The sequence below is a fragment of the Pygocentrus nattereri genome, chromosome 12 (genome assembly GCF_015220715.1).
Source record: "Pygocentrus nattereri isolate fPygNat1 chromosome 12, fPygNat1.pri, whole genome shotgun sequence".
Lineage (NCBI taxonomy): Eukaryota > Metazoa > Chordata > Actinopteri > Characiformes > Serrasalmidae > Pygocentrus > Pygocentrus nattereri.
In genome coordinates, this window is record NC_051222.1 from 40849885 (window position 1) to 40870493 (window position 20609).

Genomic DNA, 20609 nt, shown 5'->3' on the forward strand with positions numbered 1-20609 from the left:
TAAAAAATGCTACTATTAATTACTACTTTTTTTTGTTCAAACTGGTAATAATTCATGACTTTCCCATTTTGCTGTAATAAAAAGAAAATTACTTAATTGTGTGAACTAAATTTCAGTTAATTATTTAATTTGTAGACATAAAATTACTATTATCAATTGTTAAAATGTGAATGAATTGATTTATTACTAATGAACTGAACTGATTTGTTACCTGCACAAATGTTATCATTGTATATAAGGTTTTATTTTTCACACAACATTTTCACATGAAAAAAATGGCAATGTCATCAAGCCAAGATGCTTTAATATGCTTTAATAAACACATATTTTTGTTTCATTATGTTGGAAAGCGATAATTATTGCTCACTTAAATCTAATTTCAAATTCTACATTTGAAAAAAAAAATAATAATAAACACATAAACCAGTAGTTGCATGCTTATTTTTTATTTTAAGTTTATTGAGCACAAATTAGGAAGTTAACACTGAGGTTTTTGTTAATTAAGATTAAAAACAATTCATAATAAACAATGATTAAATTATTTAAGAATTTAAAAATGGATCTTAGTCCCATTCAAATCAAAATAAAAGTAATCTAATAAGCTCAAGCATTAAGAAACATCTACAGAAATTACATAAATATTACTGGATTGATTTTTTCTGTATAATTATAAACAAGTGAAACAGATATTAAGAAGTATTTTAAAGTGAAACTGTATATTAAGTTAAATTAGAGTGCAGTGCATTAGAAGTGGGCTATGTGTGAGGGTGATTTGGGCAGATGGTTATCATAGTGTGTGCAGTGTGATGGTCAGAAGTCCTACACACAGAGAGATGAGCCACAGTCCTGAACCACGATGTACAACAGCTGAACCTGAAACATGTACATACACACTAATGTCAGTTACAGGACTCCAAGCATTCAATAAGCATTTCACTTCTGCTCAGTGTAAAAAAAAAATTTGTAATTTTAACTTTAAATTCAGTGCCTTAAAATTTTGAGTTAACAGAATTTGAATAGTAAGTTTTTGTGAACAAGAATCTGGGTTTTAAAGCCTGTCAATATATTTGATAATATATATTAAATACTTATATATAGGATATGAGTATATAAGAATTTTAGACCGTATATAAAATACAAGCAATAAAATGTAGGACAGCATGGGCAGTTACTTTTTAAAGTTAAAACCCAATTTATTTTAGTGTATAGTAATAAAATGTGATAGTGTTACAGTTTAATGTGATAATGTTATGCTACATTACAAAAAAACAGCTTCACATAACTGTTTTCTCATGATCAGAATCACATTTTAGCTAAAGCCATACATTTAAATTATTTCATTTTATTGTAGTATAAATAGTGAAGGTGAATCTTAAAATACACTCTTTAAAAAGAATGACCTTTTAAAGGTTCTTTAGTTAAGACAGCAGTTCTATGTTGAACCACATGCTCTCAAAGAACCTGCATGATTAAATTGTTCACAGCATGATGAAATGGTTCTTCAGACTGACAAAGAATGTGATATCTACAGTTTTGTATGTGGTCTCTTTGGTAAAGGTTTTATTGGGAAAGCACCAAAAAGGATTGTTCTATTGTTATGATGTGAAGCATGTAACAGTAGCAGAATCCTTTGTGGTGCAACATAGAACCATAAACAACTTATTCTCCATCAATCTGATGAATGATTACACCATGTAGAGAACCATTTATTTATGCAAATGGTTCTACATCAATTTCAGAATGAAAGCCATTAAAGAAAAATGATGAGCCAAACTGAAATGCAATGCTGCAAGAAGTTGAAAACTTCTTACTGTAGATGCCAAGAAACAGGTTTTCAGCAAAGCAGTAATGCTACGAAATTATGGTGTCTGGTTTGTGCTATTAATCTTTTTGATATTAAATATATTTATGTTTATGTTTATGGTTACATTTTTGTCTCTCTTTAAAAGTACAAAGCCAAAGACATTGTGTGTGTAAATGTAAAGTGGACATATACACAGGAGGCATCAAAACTGTCTAAATTCCTGTTTTCTCCTCACTGTAGCTCAGTGCTGGGTTCTTCTATAAATGACTGGTTTTGATAAACAGTGTCTTACCCGTTGTGTTGACGGTCTGGTTGGTCTGTGTGATGGTGATGCTAGTTAATACTGTTGTGAACGTAGTGGCTGGTGCAGCCGTAGAGCTGACGGGGTCCGCTTTGCCTCCTGAAAGTCCGAGTACAGCCAACTCAGAATTGTACTGCTGAGCCGCCCACATCCTGACCGTTGTGGTGTTCTCAAACAGTTTCAGGTCAGCCTTGTTCTGTCCCATCAGGCTGATCACTGTGTTTACATTCAGGGCCTGAAACACAAACATGAAAAAAATCACAGAGTTAGAGCTTTTCTGAAAATTTGATCATTCAATGTATAAAAAGAGTATAAATTTTTAATAGGTTTATAGTTTTTTTTTTCTTAGTAAATAAAGAGCGACTATATTACAGAAACTTTTTCTTTTTGATCTTAACTTATCTGACAGATAAAAATAAGATTCTCACAAATTTGTATTACATAATCAAATCTGATCTTAATTTAGGAATTTTATCTGATCTTACAGCATCTTGTCTCCAGTTAGGAAACCTCCTTGATCAAAATCAATCATCATTATCAATATTGACAAATATTGGCCAAAACCAAACTAAAAGTGTGGCAATTTAAGTTCTGTATATTGTGAGAGTGCCCCCTGCTTTTTATGGAAGCATCACTGCTCCCTAGTTTCAGTCTCCATTTCCTAAATGGAGAAAAGCCGCATGGTGAGGAAAGCAGCTATTATGGAAAGCTTTCCAGAAGAGTGGAAGCTGTTATAACTGCATAGGTATGCAGCTCCATATTAATGCCCACGGATTTGGAATGGGATGTCCAACAAACGCATTTAGGTGCACACATTAATTTATTTTCTCAGAGAACATTTTAATGATTTTACCATAAAATTTTGCTGCACACTTGGCCATTTAGTGCAGCTCCAGCAAACAGAGCAGATGAAGTCCAACACATCTTATTCAGAAAAAGTACATTATATGTCTAAGTGAGTTTAGCAGATTCAAGAACAGCTCTACACTGCATTGTGGAACAGCATCAGTGGACTAAAGAAGCCAGGCCTGGTAGAGCCATTCTGTTCTAGTCAACTAGATGACTGTTTCATACCTTGATCACATCTGGGTTCAGATTCAAGAAGGTGGTGATGTCCATGCTGACGTTCAGAGCAGAAAGAGCAATTATGTCCTCCACAGGAGCTCCACCTAAACATACAGACAAAATAAATTAAACAGACATCAACATCATTCCTGGGAAAACATGGCAGTGATTTTACCACAGAAACTCAAGCCAAAATTAACTGGCAGTTACTTGCCATCTTTGCAATTGACTTTTTTTTTAAACTATTCAATTATTATGCAGTTACAAGCATAAACAGCCTGAAGCCATCTTGCTTCCTAGTTGTTGATACTTATTACTTCCCAGCTGAAGGCAGACAGCGCAAGCTCAATAAAACTTCTGAATTGGTATTTCCTATGACGTGTCTCAATATATACATTTTCTGGTGTCACTTCTTTACATGTTTTTGCTTCAACCCAATTAATAAAAAGACACCCAGTTAAATTCTCAGCTCCAATAACTGAAATTAACAATTGTGATAGGCCTAGTCCTACAGATGTGCTCTGGACTCCAGTGAGCAGTGTCAAGTGTGCTGCAATGCAGTGTGCAGTAGCCTTTAGAAAGCTGCAGTAGTCTGTAGACAGAGCACAGTGGCCTTTAGACAGTTACATTAGTCTATAGACAGTGTGAAGCGGCCTTTAGACAGCTACATTAATCTGTAGTCAGAGCGTAGTGGCCTTTAGACAGTTACATTAGTCTATAGACAGTGTGTAGATGCCTTTAGACAGCTACATTAGTTTATAGACAGTGTGTAGTGGTCATTAGACAGTTACATTAGTCTATAGACAGTGTGTAGATGCCTTTAGACAGCTACATTAGTCTATAGACAGTGTAAAGTGGCCTTTAGACAGTTACATTAGTCTATAGACAGTGTAAAGTGGCCTTTAGACAGTTACATTAGTTTATAGACAGTGTGTAGTAGCCTTTAGACAGCTACATTATTATGTAGATAGTGTGTAGTGGCCTATAGGCAGCTACATTAGTCTATAGACAGTGTGTAGTAGCCTTTAGAAGGCTGCAGTAGTCTTGAGACGATGTGCAGGACCTTTAGACAGTAAAATATGTAAATGTCAAAACTCCTGACATAAAACACTATGGTATATTTTCTTTAACTCTGAAAGCTAATGAAGTGTATAAGCCTTGATAAAATGCTAAATATGAAGGTGATATGATATTGGGCTCCAATATGCATCCAGTTGTGTGCTATCTGAAAACACTATGTGTGATTTTTGACTTCATATGGAATGTGTGAAGGGGGCCCAGGTTTAAAGCTCCAGGTGCCAAGAGAGAGATGGGCCACCCGTTTTCTCCCTTTTAGCTTCAGAATAAGCTATTTTAATAGGAACCAGATGTGGACTATACCTTATGTCAAAAACAACTGGGGTATAAAAGCATGCACTCAAAGCTTTGTGGGCAGAGAAAATATTGGCTGGTTACTAGATGCAAATAAACATCTTTTTCATGCAAGAGACGGGTGTCACCGAAGAGTTTCTTCCTTCACCTTCACAGCACAATCTTCTTCTTCTTCTTCTTCTTCTTTCAGGTGCTCCCTTTAGGGGTCGCCACAGCGGATCATCTGCCTCCATCTTGCCCTATCCATTGCCTCCTCTACTTTCACACCAACCTTCTCCATGTCCACCTTCACTACATCCATAAACCTTCTCTGAGGTCTACCTCTTCTCCTTCTACCCGGCAGCTCCATCTCCAACATTCTTTGCCCAATATATCCACTATTCCTCCTCAACACATGTCCAAACCATCTCAACCTGGCCTCTCTGGCTTTATCTCCAAACTGCTCCACCTTCACTGTCCCTCTGATCTGCTCATTTCTAATCTTGTCCATCCTTGTCACTCCCAACGAAAATCTCAGCATCTTCATCTCCGCCACCTCCAGCTCAGCCTGTCTTTTTTAGACAGAGCCACAGTCTCCAAACCATACATCATAGCAGGATGCACTACTATCTTGTAAACCTTCCCTTTCACTCTTGCTGCTATCCTTCTGTCACACATCAGCCCTGACATCCGTCTCCACCCATTCCATTGCTCTGAATGGTTGACCCAAGATATTTGAAGTCATCCACCTTTACGACCTCGACTCCTTGCATCTTCACCTTTCCACCTGCCTCCCTCTCATTCACACACATGTATTCCGTCTTGTCTCTACTGACCTTCATTCCTCTCCTCTCCAGTGCAAACCTCCACCTCTCCAGATTCTCTTCCACCTGCACTCTACTCTCACCACAGATTACAATGTCATCTGCAAACATCATGGTCCATGGAGCCTCCTGCCTGACCTCATCTGTCAACCTGTCCATCACCATTGCAAGCAAGAAGGGGCTCAAAGCTGATCCCTGATGTAACCCTACCTTCACCTTGAAACCATTTGTCACTCCAACTGCACACCTCACCACTGTCTCACTATCCTCATACATGTCCTGCACCACCCTAACATACTTTTCAGCTACACCTGACTTCCTCATACAGTACCACAGTTCCTGTCTTGGCACCCTATCATATGCCTTCTCTAGATCCACAAAGACACAATGTAGCTCCTTCTGACCTTCTCTATACTTCTCTACCAAAACTCTCAATGCAAAAATTGCATCTGTGGTGCTCTTTTTTGGCATGAAACCAAACTGCTGCTCACTGATCTGAACCTCTCGCCTTAGCCTTGCTTCATCAACTCTTTCCCATACCTTCATTGTGTGGCTCATCAACTTTATACCTCTGTAGTTACTGCAGCTCTGCACATCACCCTTGTTCTTAAAAATGGGGACCAGTACACTGCTTCTCCACTCATCAGGCATCCTCTCACTCTCCAGGATTTTGTCAAACAACCTGGTTAAAAAGTCCACTGCCTTCTCTCCTAAACATCTCCATACCTCCACAGGTATGTCATCTGGACCAACTGCCTTTCCATTCTTCATCCTTTTTAAAGATGCCCTCACTTCCACCTTACTAATTCTCTGCACTTCCTGATCCACTATCTCTCCCCCGTTGTCCTCCTCTCTCTCTCATTTTCCTCATTCATTAGTTCTTCAAAGTACTCATTCCATCTACTCAACACTCTCTGTTCACTCACTAGTACATTTCCCTCTCTATCCTTTATCAGCCTAACCTGCTGTACATCCTTTCCAGCTCTATCTCTGTGTTTAGCCAAACGGTACAAGTCCTTTACTCCTTCTTTACTGTCCAGCGTGTCATACAGCTCATCATAGGCCTGAGCCTTTGCATTTGCCACCATTCTTTTCGCTATGCGACTAGCCTCACAGTACACCTGCCTACTTCCTTCGTCTCTCTGGTTATCCCACTTTTACTTAGCTGCCTTCTTCTTCTGAATACTCTCCTGGACTTCCTCATTCTGCCACCAACTTTTCTTGTCTTCTTTCCTCTGACCAGACGAAACACCCACACATTCTTGCCAGTTTCTCTCACCACCTTAGCTGTAGTTTCCCAGTCCTCAGGTAGCTCCTCACTGCCCCCAAGGGCCTGTTGCAATTTTTCCCTGAACTGCCTGCAACCATCCTCCTCCTTCAGCTTCCACCATCTAATCTTTGGCTCTGTCTTCACTCTCTTCCTCTTCTTTGTTTCTAATCTCATTCTACAGACAACCACCCTATGCTGCCTTGCTACACTTTCCCCTGGTACCACTTTACAATCTCCAATCTCCTTTAGGTGGCATCTCCTGCTAGGGATATAATCCACCTGTGTGCACCTCCCTCCACTCTTGTATGTCACCCTGTGTTCTTCCCTCTTCTGAATGTATGTGTTCACCACAGCCGTTTCCATTCTCTTTGCAAAATCTACAACCATCTGACCTTCCGCATTTCTGTCTTTCACACCATACATACCCAGCACCTCTTCATCCCCTCTGTTCCCTTCACCAACATGTCCATTGAAGTCTGTACCAATCACCAATCTCTCCTCTCTAGGGACACCATCTACCACTTCATCCATCTTACTCCAAAATTCCTCTTTCTCCTCTAACTGACAACCAACCTGTGGTGCATATGAACTGACCACATTCAAAATCACACCATCAACCTTCAACTTCAGGCTCATGATCCTGTCTGACACTCTCTTTACATCCAGAACACTTTTCACAAGCTGTTCCTTTAGGATTATCCCAACTCCATTTCTCTTCCTCTACACACCATGATAGAATAGTTTGAATCCACCTCCAATGTTCCTGGCCTTGCTTTCTTTCCATCTGGTCTCCTGGACACACAGAATATCTACCTCCCTTTCTCCATCATGTCTGCAAGCTCTCTGCCTTTACCAGTCATTGTCCCTATGTTCAGAGTCCCTACTCTAACCTCCACACTCCTGCCTTTCCTTCTCTCTCGCTGCCTTCTAACCCGCCTTCCTCCTCTCCTCTTTGATGGTCTTCGACCTACAGTAGTCCAATTTCCACCGGCACTCTGCTGGTCAACAGCACCGGAGGCGGTCGATGTTAACCCAGGCCTTGACCGATCCGGTATGGCAATCATATTCGTGATCCGCATGATAGTTTTGGCACAAGTTTTACGCCAAATGCCCTTCCTGACGCAACCCTCACCATTTATCCGGGCTTGGGACCAGCACCAGAAGTACACAACGTACACCACTAATGGCTGGTTTGCATCGCTATTGAAATAAACCACACTAATCAGAGCTGGACAGATGACTTTAGACAGCTACATTATTATGTGGATAGTGTGTAGTGGCCTATAGGCAGCTACATTAGTCTATAGACAGTGTGTAGTAGCCTTTAGAAGGCTGCAGTAGTCTTCAGACGATGTGCAGGACCTTTAGACAGTAAAATATGTAAATGTCAAAACTCCTGATGTAATAACACTATGGTATGATATTTCCTTTATCTCTGAAAGCTGCACAGGCCTACTTACTATTGCTGAGCAGAAATTATATATTCTGCATTTATGGAAGAGGTTTAGTGAGGTGGGCTTTATTCATGAAAATGCATAATTTTCTGTCTTTGCATTATGGAAAATCTGTTTTTTACTTTACAACATTTTGCAGAGATTAAAGACTAAGATGAAATGAGAACTTGTTCATAGCATTTTTTGTGGAAGTTACCCAGGTAAGAGCTGATGAGTTGGTAGTATGCTGTTGGGTCGCTGCGTTGAGTGCTGAACGAGGACTTGGCAATGCTGTACAGAGCTGATTTCTGATCAATGGAACATGAGGATACATTCATAGCGTTCGCTGACCTGCAGAAAGGAAGAAAGAAAACAACTCAGGAGTTTTTATGAGAGTTTTAAACATAAAACACTAGTTAATCTACACCTTTTGTTGTTATCTGTAAGACACAAACAGCTACAGATGAGAAAGCACTAAAATATGTAGCTCATCCATCCATCCATCCATTTTCTAAGCCGCTTCTCCGTCAGGGTCACGGGGGAATATGTAGTTCATCCATCCATCCATCCATTTTCTAAGCCGCTTTTCCGTCAGGGTCGCGGGGGAATATGTAGTTCAATGAAACCAAAATACAAATCCATGAAATTCTTCCATTCACTTCTCCCAGAACAGGTGGGTCAATGGGTACGAATGTTATTCCTTCAAATTTACTACTTCCAGTAGATTTAAGTGGACTGTCAGTTCCTGCAGAAGCTCTACACCAGGCATGTGAAGATAGTGAGACACTGTACTGTAGTTAAAGGGTGGGTACTGCTTGAATATCTTACTCAGTTAAAAGTGTGGAGCCAAAAATATCCTTGAGTAAAAGTCAGATAGCATCTACATTTTAAACATATACAAGTACATAAAATTAAAAATAACAAAAGTAAATGTAATGCATACTGTCTACTGAAAAGTGTACTTACTTCAGGCTTTGAGCAGTGATGGATTTGAGGACACTGGAATCCAAAGAACAGAGGTTGGAGCCGATTGCGTTTATCTCAGCAGTTCCCAGAGTGTTAACAGCCACGCTCAGATACTTCATGATGATCACTTTACTCTACAACACACAAACATAAGATTCAAGCTTCACACAAACTCATATTACAAAACCGAGTGACAGAGAAACAGACTTCTCAAAAGCGCCCCCTAGAAGCCCTTACTGCAGCCTTTGACTCTGTGCAGGCCAGTCAAGTTCTTCCACACCAAACTGGCTCATCCTCGTCTTTATGGACCTGCTTTGTGCACTGGTGCGCAGTCATGTTGGAACAGGAAGGGGCCGTCCCCAAACTGTTCCCACAAAGTTGGGAGCGTGAAATTGTCCAAAATCTCTTGGTGCTGAAGATTTAAGAGCTCCTTTACTGGAATTAAGGGGCCGAGCGCAACTCCTGAAAAACACCCCCACACCATGATCCCCCCTCCACCAAACTTTGCACTCAGCACAATGCAGTCAGACAGGTACTGTCTCATGGCAACCACCAAACACAGACTCATCCATCGGATTTCCAGACGGAGAAGTGTGATTGGTCACTCCAGAGAACACGTCTCCACTGCTCTAGAGTGCAGTGGCGGCGCTTTACACCACTGCATTCCACGCTTTGCATTGGGCTTGGTGATGTAAGGCTTGGATGCAGCTGCTCGGCCATGGAAACCCATTCCATGAAGCTATCTACGCTGTTCTTGAGCTGATCTGAAGGCCACATGAAGTTTGGAGGTCTGTAGTGATTGACTCTGCAGAAAGTCAGTGACCTCTGTCCACTATGCCCCTCCGTCATTTTACGTGGCCGACCACTTCATGGCTGAGTTGCTGTCGTTCCCAATCACTTCCACTTTGTTATAATCCCACTGACAGTTGACTGTGGAATATTTAGTAGTGAGAAAATTTCACAACTGGACTTGCTGCACAGGTGGCATCCGATCACGGTACCACGCTGGAATTCACTGAGCTCCTGAGAGCGACCCATTCTTTCACTAATGTCTGTAGAAGCAGTCTGCAGGCCTAGGGGCTCGGCTTTATACACCTGTGGCCATGGAAGTGACTGGAACACCTGGATTCAGTGAGCTGGATGGGGGAGTGAATACTTTTGGCAACATAGTGTATGTGACCAATCAGAGCAGAGTGGATTTGTTTACCGATTTCAGATATTCAGATGTATTACGATTTTAATCTATATCGATCTGCTGTAGATAAATTAACCCCTTTTAAAAAACGAATGTGACCGCTATGATAATTTTGACAGAATTCTACCCTCAAAATCTCTTGCCATTTGGGCATATTGCATATTGTAGGTATCATGTCCATGGATCGGTCATGGGATCAGGTCGACTTGGGATGCCATTTGGGACAGGGCTATAGACTTGCTGAGCTGGTTTGTCCATGTTACAAGCTCCACCTAGTGGATGCCTGTGAATTCATAACCAGTAGTGACCATCTGCTGGTTCCTGTAGTAAAGTTCTAGCCACAACTAAAATCCATTACATCCCACAAACAGGCACACATAGACATGCTACCTGGTCTGAGGTCCAGTCTCCATTAATCAAATTCATCAGAGAGGACAGTGTGTCAATTGTGGTGATGTTCCACTTGCTGATGTCACTAACAGTGGCCACACGAGACACAGCATTCAGAATCTGCACCACACTGTCAGAAAGGCCTGATGGGAACAACTGCAACAACACACAAACACAGACCATCAAAAAATTCTCATAACCACATGATCCAAAATGCTGTAAGAGGAACACATGCATGCTGCATCACAGTAGGTCATAAACAGAAATTCTCATCATCCATTGCAGATGGTCTGAAGAAATGCTGACCTGGTTTAATTTGCTCAGAATGCTTGTCAGGAAGCTGGAGTCTATGACTTTCTCAGTGATGGCTGCTATGTTGTTCTTCAGTAATGTGTTGTCCAAGCATGCATCAAACTGGGTGGAGTCGTAGCCAAGAGGGAATGAGGGATCTGCAGCTGTTGCCTCTGTGATGTTGCCTGTTGTGCATGCTGTCAGACACAGAGAGAAAAAGAAATTTGATCAAGTATCCAGGAGTTTGTCACATAAAAGCCACTTAAAGTGGGCAATGTGGCGTCCCACAAAGCTCCATTTTAATGAGCTTGTAGTTCCTCCTTTCAAACACCATAAACACTGTTTCTAAGAGTTGCTGACGCAGATACACATGAAAGGAGATCATGTTAAAGACATAAAAGCCTGGATGACCAGGAACTTCTTTCTGATAAATAGTAATGAAACACTAATACTGCAAATTTGTCATGCCTGCTACCAATCCACATATGCTTCAGGACTACAATTCCCAAGATCCATTGCAGGATCATGTGACCCAATACACAACACCATTGACCTATCAGAGATTTAGATCACCTGTATACTGATTCCTCACAGCTGTGTAGTATGGTCATGTGATAGTTTTGGATAGATGTAAGCCCGGGTTTTAGTTCAGATCTTTACGAAGTATTGTTTTCTTTTGAGCATTCTTTCCTGTATTTATTATCTGCATGTATGACTTCCTACAAACATCTTATATTGGCTCTAACTAGTTTGGAATGCAGCAGCCAGAGTGCTAACCAGGAAAAGAGCATATTGCTCTGCTTTCACTCATCTCACACTGGCTTCCTGTTAAGCTCCACGTTGACTACAAGGTCTTGCTTATGAAACTTTATGCAATCTGAATGGCTGATCAGTTAAAATGTCACCACATTTTTGTGATGGAATTAAAAAGTCTTCTGCAAATTAAATATTATTATTAATTATTATTTCTTTTTAATTATTATTACTACTGACACAACTGACACAGTCACAGCACATATATACTTCTGTTAAATTACTTCTGAAAACCTTAAAATCTCCCAGGTGCTCCTCGAGGAAAAGGTTTTGGATTTTGGTTCTAGTGAGCACCAGAAAAGGGGACCCAGTAGATCTTTTATTTATAATTGCTACACTTGTGAAGATACATAAGCAACAGAGGACACAATCAAATCCTATAGTCCCTCTGTGATAAATATGTAATGTGGTTGTACCTGCTCTTGTGAGCGCTCTGGCTTTGGTGTTAATGCTTTTTGCTGTAAAACTGTTGGCTGCTGTAAACAATGTCCTGAGTTTCCAATTCTGGACTTTCTGTTTCCTCAGGGTTGGAATGAATGACCTCAGGAAGGTTGTTGTTGTCGTCTTCAAGAGACACACAGGAAAAAACGTTTACATGGCACACCCAACCATCAGATCAACACAGATAAAAAAGCAGATTACACAGGAGAATAAGTGAATGAAGTGAAAAAGACAAACATCACCAATGAAACTGCTTTACATACAGAGCTAAATTTGTCCCAGAAGCTTTGGTTGAGGTAGAGGGGCAAGATGCCCAGCTGGTCCAGAGTCTGCTGTGTCCATGTTGAGGGATTACTGAAGACAAACAATGTGTATGAAACATTATATTCACATACACATGAGTACAAGTACACAATGATGAAAACCTAAATGATTATCCAGTGACTATTAGTACTGGACATTCTCTGGACATTTAACAAACCTCTACACTGACCAAACAAGTCCAACTGTAATAAAGGCCAGTCTCTTTGAATTCTGATCTCCTCTGAATCCAAAAATCACCCCAATAAAACACATAATAGCCCAGCACTTTGTTTAGGTAAATGCTTTTGATATTATCGATGTTGAAAAAGAACATACATGCACCCATGTTTGCGTTTTAGGGTGCTTCTATGTTTCATAAAGATAGAAAATGGAATTCTGTCTATAATTGTGTCTAAACTATAAAATGGACTTCTAGAGCAACTATCTAGATTCTGTAAATTCTTTGGGAGTCTTTGTGTCCTAATGATGGGCTAATGTTAACAGTTTATCTGTGCCATTGTCTGCCACTTTGTTTTACGTGGGTCTGTTTTTGTTGCAGAGGTCAACTACCCTTACATATCGTGGTCTGTGGTCATAATGGTCTGTGGTCAGCCAGTCTGCACATCAATCACATTGTCTCTCCTTGTTCAAATAAGTAATACTTAGGAACCAATTATATCTTTGCTGCTTATTTATTTATTAGTTTTAATGCTGATTAGAAAATTAGCACAACATTTTGGTCACCTTCATAAAAGTGAACACAAAACATTTTGAAGCTTCTCCTACAGCTGTTCACCATAAGCACATAAGCTAATGTATTTCTTACCCATAAGAAGTGTTGCCAGAGAAGAGCAGCGTCTGTATTGCGGTGACTTGAGAGTCAGAAAGATCTCCACAGTTCTTCAGTTTCTCCAGGATGAGTGGGTCAGAGTTCTGGATGTAGGTGGGGTCCAGTGTGCAGGCCATATTACCCAGAACCTCCACCTGAGTGCTGTTCAGACTCACACCAGATATACCCTACAAGAGCACAGATGATGTGTGAGTGTGACAACGTCCATGTAGAAGTGGATCACCTGCCAGTCATATGTACTTTTGAAAAGGACAGTCACATTATGGGTGCACTAGAGTGGAATTATGTGCATTGTGCTGAACATTTAATTGGCACTGTGTTGCAGCATGGGGGGAGGTGTGGTGGAACCAAATGCAGCCAGAATTTTTATCTACGACTATGTCGTAGTTTGTGTTTTTATGTATCCCATGGATATGGATCGCCAGAATCTGCATAAGGGCTGCAGAAACTTTGTTTACTCAAGGGAAGAACTTCTCGCGCTGAGAACAAAGAGCCGCACCGGCGTGATGCACCCCATTCCAACGGAGCTGAGGCGCAGCTTCAGGGGCTGCAGAGCCGGGGCTAAGCTAAAGGCTAAACAACGGGAGAATCGCTGGAGATACAAGCCTTGTATTCGTGCAGTGGTGATGGGTAACGTGAACTCGCTGGTCAACAAGACGGACGAGCTTGCAGCATTAGTGAGGAACCAGAGGATCTACCGGGAATGCAGTCTCTTCTGCTTTACAGAGACTTGGCTAACCGCTAACATCCCCGACGCTAATGTAAACATCCCCAGATTCGTCACGGTTAGGGCGGACAGAGACTGCGCGCGCAGTGGCAAAGCTAAGGGCGGTGGGCTCGCTATCTTCATTAACAACAGATGGTGTAATCCTGGACATGTGACTGTTAAAGAGACTGTCTGCTGTCGGGATGATGAACTGCTTGCGGTGAGTTTAAGACCATATCTCATTTTCACACGCCAATGTTATTTGTGTGTACTTGCCCCCCCGAGTGGACGCGGAGGTGGCGTGTGACGTCATACACGCGACCATCGCTAGGCTTCAGACACAACACCCGAATGCCTTTGTCTCGCTGTCTGGTGACTTCAACCACGTCACGCTGGACTCCACACTGACCTCATTCACCCAGTATGTGGACTGTCCCACCAGGAAAAACAGGACAATTGACCTCCTGTATGCTAACATCAATGATGCATACACGGCCATCCCTCTGCCCCCACTTGGAAAATCTGACCACAATCTGGTTTTCCTGCAGCCTCGGTACAAATCCTGTGTGATGAGGCAACCGTCAACAACACGCTCCTTCAGGAAGTGGTCTAAGGAGGCAGAGGAGAGGAGAGTCATGTGCTGCATGACTCTCACAGCAAGGACATTGAGGGTGTAACAGACTGCACAACTGACTATCTGAACTTTTGCATGGACACTGTGGTTCCTGTAAGAACTGTTCGCTGCTTTCCTAATAACAAGCCCTGGATTACAAGTGACGTAAAGGACCTCTTAAACAAAAAGAAGAGGGCCTTTAAAGACAAGGACCAGGAGGAGCTGAGGAACGTTCAGCGGGAACTCAAGTCCTGCTTAAAGGAGGCTAAGGAGATCTACAGAAAGAAGGTTGAGCAGAAGTTACACGATAACAACAGGAAGGAGGTCTGGGACAGTATGAGGACAATCACAGGATGCAAGCCAAGGAGTGACAGTGTAACAGCTGGAGGTGTGAAGAGAGCGAACGAACTCAATCTCTTCTATAACCGGTTTGATTGTCCGGTTTCATCCTCATCTGCTTCTGTCTGCCCTGCCATCACAGCAACCTCAGCCTCTGCCCCTCCGGACACCTCAGTCCCTCTTCTCAGTGCTGCACAGATCTCCCTCCCACAGACTGTCAGCACACCCAGTCCACCCCCCCTCACCTCCCCCCCACTTCTCTGCAGACCAGGTCACAGGGGTGCTGAGGAGACTCCGCTCAAGGAAGACAGCTGGACCTGACAAGGTGAGCCCGAGACTTCTTAAGGCTTGCGCCTCTGAACTTGGGTTACCCTTGTCGAACATCTTCAACATGAGCCTGCAGCTGGGGAGGGTTCCCACACTGTGGAAAACCTCATGCCTGGTCCCTGTTCCCAAGAAACCTCACCCCAGTGAGATCAACGACTACAGGCCAGTTGCGTTGACGTCCCACATTATGAAGACCATGGAGCGACTGCTTCTCCCTCTTCTCAGACCCCAGGTACAGCATGCACTGGACCCTCTCCAGTTTGCCTATCGGGAGAGGATTGGTGTCGAGGATGCCATCACCTACCTCCTCCACCGAACCTACTCTCATCTGGACAAGGGGAATAGCGCTGTGAGAATCATGTTTTTTGATTTCTCCAGTGCTTTTAATACCATCCAGCCCCCACTTCTCAGAGACAAGCTGGTGAAGATGCAGGTGGCTCCTCACCTGGTGCATTGGATCACGGACTATCTCACCTGCAGACCACAGTACGTGAGGCTGACTGACGGTACATCTGAGACTGTTGTCAGCATCACTGGAGCACCACAGGGGACTGTGCTCTCCCCCTTCCTCTTCACTCTCTACACATCAGACTTCCAGTACAACTCTGAGATGTGCCATCTGCAGAAATTCTCGGATGACACTGCCATCGTTGGATGTGTCAAGGGTGGTCAGGAGGAGGAGTACAGGAGACAGGTGGAGGAATTTGTTGCTTGGTGTCGACTGAACCAACTGCAGTTGAACATATCCAAGACCAAGGAGTTGGTGGTGGACTTCCGTAGGTCTGGACTACCCCTGCAGCCAGTCTCCATTGAGGGGGTTGATGTGGAGACGGTCAAGACCTACAAGTACCTTGGTCTGCATCTGGACAACAAACTGGACTGGTCAACAAACACGGATACCCTGTACAGGAAAGGACAGAGTCGGCTCTATTTCCTGAGGAGACTGCGGTCCTTTAACATCTGTAAGAAGCTTCTGCAGATGTTCTACCACTCAATCGTGGCCAGCATTCTCTTCTATGCTGTGGTTTGCTGGGGAGGCAACATGAAGAGAAGAGATGCATCAAAGCTGGACAAGCTGGTCAGGAGGGCCGGGGCAGTGGTGGGAGTGGAGCTGGACTCTCTGGTAACAATAGCAGATAGGAGGACTTTGGATAAACTGCTTTCTATCATGAACAATGATAGTCACCCACTTCACACCATCATCATGAAGCAGAGGAGTGTGTTCAGTGGCAGACTGCTGTCACAGAGCTGCACAACGGACAGACTCAGAAGATCATTCATTCCGAGAGCCATCAGACTCTTCAATTCCTCCCATCGGGGACGGGATGCTGCTGCTGACTGAGTTTAACCCAGTCGCACTACATGGACATTATTCAACTACTCAACCGCTTAATTATTTATTCACAATTACACTTCCCCAACCTCTCTTACACTGAAGTACATTTACTCAGGGTGTGGTATTCATATATTCACATATTCACTTTACAGAACTATATTTTTTACATGTACATATTAATAATTCGATGGCACATCAGTCACTTTTATAACCAATGTCGTTTGCACCTTGCACTTTGCTCTGTGAAATTATTTATTGGCTGTTAGCAAAATCTACTGCACTGCTCCATCTACAGAAAGTTCTTTACCTTGTACAGAAAGTTTTTATACCATTATATATTTTCGATTCTTCTGTGTTTAATAGATGTTGAATATGTTTCTTACTGTATTGTGTTGTTGCTGCTGGATGCCTAAATTTCCTTTGGGATCAATAAAGTATCTATCCATCTCTTTACAGTCATTTTGTGACTCTGGGGCATCAGCCCATACCAGATCCGAAGAGTCAGCCTACATATTGGCAGACCAACAGTTTACCACGTCTTCGCTGGCTTATGACTTTTTTGTTGTTTCTGATAAAAACAGAGCCCTGTGAATTAACCACAGATCTAAGCTGAGCTCCTGATGGATGGTCCGTCTCAGCTTTCTTCTCAGATCTGTTTGGCTCCTGACTGAATTTCTTGTTTCTTCTTCCTTTTTTTTTCTTGCCTTTTTCTCAAATACAAAATTTTTCTACTGTAATGTTCGGCCCTTTAGGAAGGCATGACAGAGAACTTTTGCTGCTGTGGGCATTTAAGCTGAGCCCAGCAGGTGTGACTGCTCAGTGATATTTAGTCCTGGGCATTCTGGGACTTGAAGTTCCTTGACCCAGATCCACCAGCTCTTCTACTGCACTGCCTTGGCCTCCTACTGGCGACCACCAGCACAGGCTAACCCCTGACATGGTGCTCTTCTACCATTCCTTATTCTCAAACACATGGGTGGTCTATTTTTGCTTCAAGGCCCTGTAGAGACCCTTCTGAAATGTAATAGAAAGCAAAGCCTAGAAACGAGACTCTTACTGACATTTTCGGTTGGATGCCTTTCTAGGAGTGTCCAAAGACCAAAGTCAGACAGTCACTTCTCCCCGCAGTTAAGACGCTTGTGATCTGGTTAAAGCTGATTTAGGACTAAAGCAAAATAAGCTTTGTGGAAAGCAGACACATCTGTGTTTTTATGCCAGAGGACACTTATTGCTGTCAGACTCTATTCAGTTGTACTGGTTCAGCTGTGATGTCATAAACCACAAAGCTCAGCCGGCCTGTGTGTGTAACAGAAATGGACGAAGTACAATGAGTTGTTATCCTTTTAACTGTCACCCCATGAAACAGCATCCCTGAAGTTAAAGGGGGTGCTGTTCCCATACACTTTGCTCTACAGTCATGATCTGACAATAAGCATAACCGGCCCCTCTTTAGTCTTTTACTACCAGTAACCATGCAACAGACACTTTCTTGCTTTTGTGTCCATTTCTGCATAGGTACTGTGTGGCCACAGGTGAGCGGTTTACCAGGCAGTCCTTTGCTTTCATGAACAAGGCAGACTGTCTGTTGAGGACGCTGGAGAGAACCGAGAAATCCGCTCCACCCAGAGCTTTGAAATACGACCCGCAGTTCACCTTCGTCAGTGTCTGAAGGCTACAACACACACAAAGACATGAATCAGCTAATTAAGCAAATTACAATGAAATTATTTTTTCAGATTTTTAGATAAATTTCATCTGTAACATCTCGTAAACTGCAATCTCAAGAATATAGAAACTGGACAGATGTTTGTTTATTTCTGCGTGTTTAGTCAGTTCTCTTCCACTCGTGGATAACTGCACTGTCTAAAAGTTTATAAAAACGTGGTAACTTTACTTAGGCTTAGCTCCGCCCCCTCTCTGGACAATTTAGTCATGCCATATATTAATTTCTAAACTTGTTCTGAGGGACGTTACAGACGATACACTGCTCATGTGAATTTATGCTGGTCTATAAACTACAGAATTACCTGAAATTGTTTATAATAATAGTAAACAGTGTTTTCTTGATTTAACAATAAAACACTAATAATCAGTTCTATTTTTAATTTATTTAATTTCTCTGGAATGAAACGTTTTTTTTATCAAATGCTAGATTTTTGGTTTTTGAAAGTAAATAGAGAACATCTCAAATCTCAATAAACAATGGGGCATCGATAGTCATATCTGTTGTTTTAAAGTAAACTATCCTCTGTAGTCTCAGGCCTCAAATAGATATCAACTGCCCCCAAAGAGACGTACTATTTTACTTTGAAGAATAATTTAGAATCATAATAACAGCCCGTCCAAATAAAGAGTGCACTAATAGTTAATAATGTGTTGACTACAATCTTCACCACAGCTTCAACTTTTGAATACTTTTGGTTTGTATTTAAATTTACAATTTCTTATTAGGAAGCAGGTGAAATGTTACTTGTGAATCTGTTACCCACTTGTAGTACAGAAGCATGTCAGCAGGAAAGTCAGTGAAGGTCAGATTTGAACCATCTTTCACGTAGTTGTACATGCAGGTCAGCTGCAAAACAGAATGCTCTGCGTTAGATGACGTCACCACTGACCACTGAACACTGCGTACCACTGGTGCATAACATTTATCTTGAAAATAATAACATATCTCCATGTTGCATCTAAACAGCTCTAAATCCAAACAGACTTAATGTAATTTCGTTATAATGAAACTTGGTCCAAACTTTAATTATACACTTCTATAATCTGACAACAGTGTAGCCACTTTGCAAGTCCCTGTAGTTACTGAATAATAAGCCTTTTGTAATAAGCCTGGGATTTTAAGGGGTTCAGCACAGATAATCTACTTGATATATTCTCAGATAAATATATTTTTATGTCATTTATTACAGTAACAATAAATGTCATCACACTGCCTTCCTACAGCCGAGTATGGCGCAGGCTTTGGTATGTGAGTGGCTGAAAACCTTGATGATATAGAATTAGATCTTCAGGATAAGCACTGTGTTTTACTTGCTGTGGTAATTCCTGAATGACCCGCTAATATGACCTGATTGAGTAATGCTGTATGTACCTGAGGCTCTTTCAGGACGACCTTGTTCCTGCCAGCACGTGCTCTGCAGGCTCTCACCAGCTGTGTGACTTTTGAGCGTGGTAGATTCTGAACTGCACTGCAGGTGAATCCCTGCAGTATTGATTCAGACAGCCTGCAGGGGGAGACACATGCACATTTTAACACCTACCAACCTGTATGTCTTAGTACTGAAAATGGCATGTAAACATCCAGTGTGGTTGGATAATGGAAGGATTAAATGTATTTTCTGCTTGGCTTGCGTTAACTCACTCTTCTGTGTTGTCACTGGCGCTGGCCACTGAGCTGAACAACACCACCGCCTAGTATAAAGAAAACAGAGAGAAAAACATTTAAATGTTTAAAAGATTAAAAGACTTTTTTAATTGTATGTGAACCTACTTACATCAACACTACTAAGATGCATCAGCAATATGTTCTGTTACCTGTTCTGGTCTCCAGCTCTTCTTGTTAATGAGTGTAACATTAACAGAGGTGGGAGACGACAGCAGCACTGGTGGGATATACCCTGCCAAAGCATCTGGGACATTCTCCACCACTTTAGTCTGATCTATAGAGACAATCTGGAAGACAAGGCGGGAAAAGAACTGAATAAATTTTGCTTGGGCTTGAATTTTTAATAACAACATTTGTAATCTATAAGGAAAGTGGTCAGAGTGCCCTCTAGGCTTGAGCCTTGATGATCACCACTTCTCATCTATCACAATTATCAATCACGTTGCACAATGTAAGTGTCTGAAAACAAGTCATTTGTGGGTTTAATTTTCATGAGTAAGAGCTACCAAACCATACTCAGAACAAATAAACCATATCAAGAACAAATTAACTGTACACAGAGCTACTAAATCATATCGCAAACTACCAAACTAAGAACAAA

The 20609-nt window shown here is 41.8% G+C and overlaps 1 protein-coding gene across 1 annotated transcript in view; it reads right to left on the reverse strand.

Moving 5' to 3' along the window:
* Nucleotides 1-669: 669 nt before the first annotated feature.
* The window catches only part of LOC108444080 (mucin-3A-like), a 41025-nt gene continuing 21085 nt past the window's right edge, over nt 670-20609 (reverse strand). The window contains exons 19-33 of the mRNA XM_037543393.1: nt 20158-20295; nt 19985-20034; nt 19715-19847; nt 19107-19189; nt 18163-18289; nt 13273-13463; nt 12407-12497; nt 12119-12266; nt 10905-11086; nt 10599-10754; nt 9014-9147; nt 8265-8398; nt 3180-3274; nt 2097-2340; nt 670-873 (exon numbers count right to left, since the gene is read on the reverse strand). Coding sequence (XP_037399290.1) covers nt 788-873; nt 2097-2340; nt 3180-3274; nt 8265-8398; nt 9014-9147; nt 10599-10754; nt 10905-11086; nt 12119-12266; nt 12407-12497; nt 13273-13463; nt 18163-18289; nt 19107-19189; nt 19715-19847; nt 19985-20034; nt 20158-20295 — 1992 coding nt within the window. The 3' untranslated portion in view covers nt 670-787. The remainder of the gene's footprint in view (nt 874-2096; nt 2341-3179; nt 3275-8264; nt 8399-9013; nt 9148-10598; nt 10755-10904; nt 11087-12118; nt 12267-12406; nt 12498-13272; nt 13464-18162; nt 18290-19106; nt 19190-19714; nt 19848-19984; nt 20035-20157; nt 20296-20609) is intronic.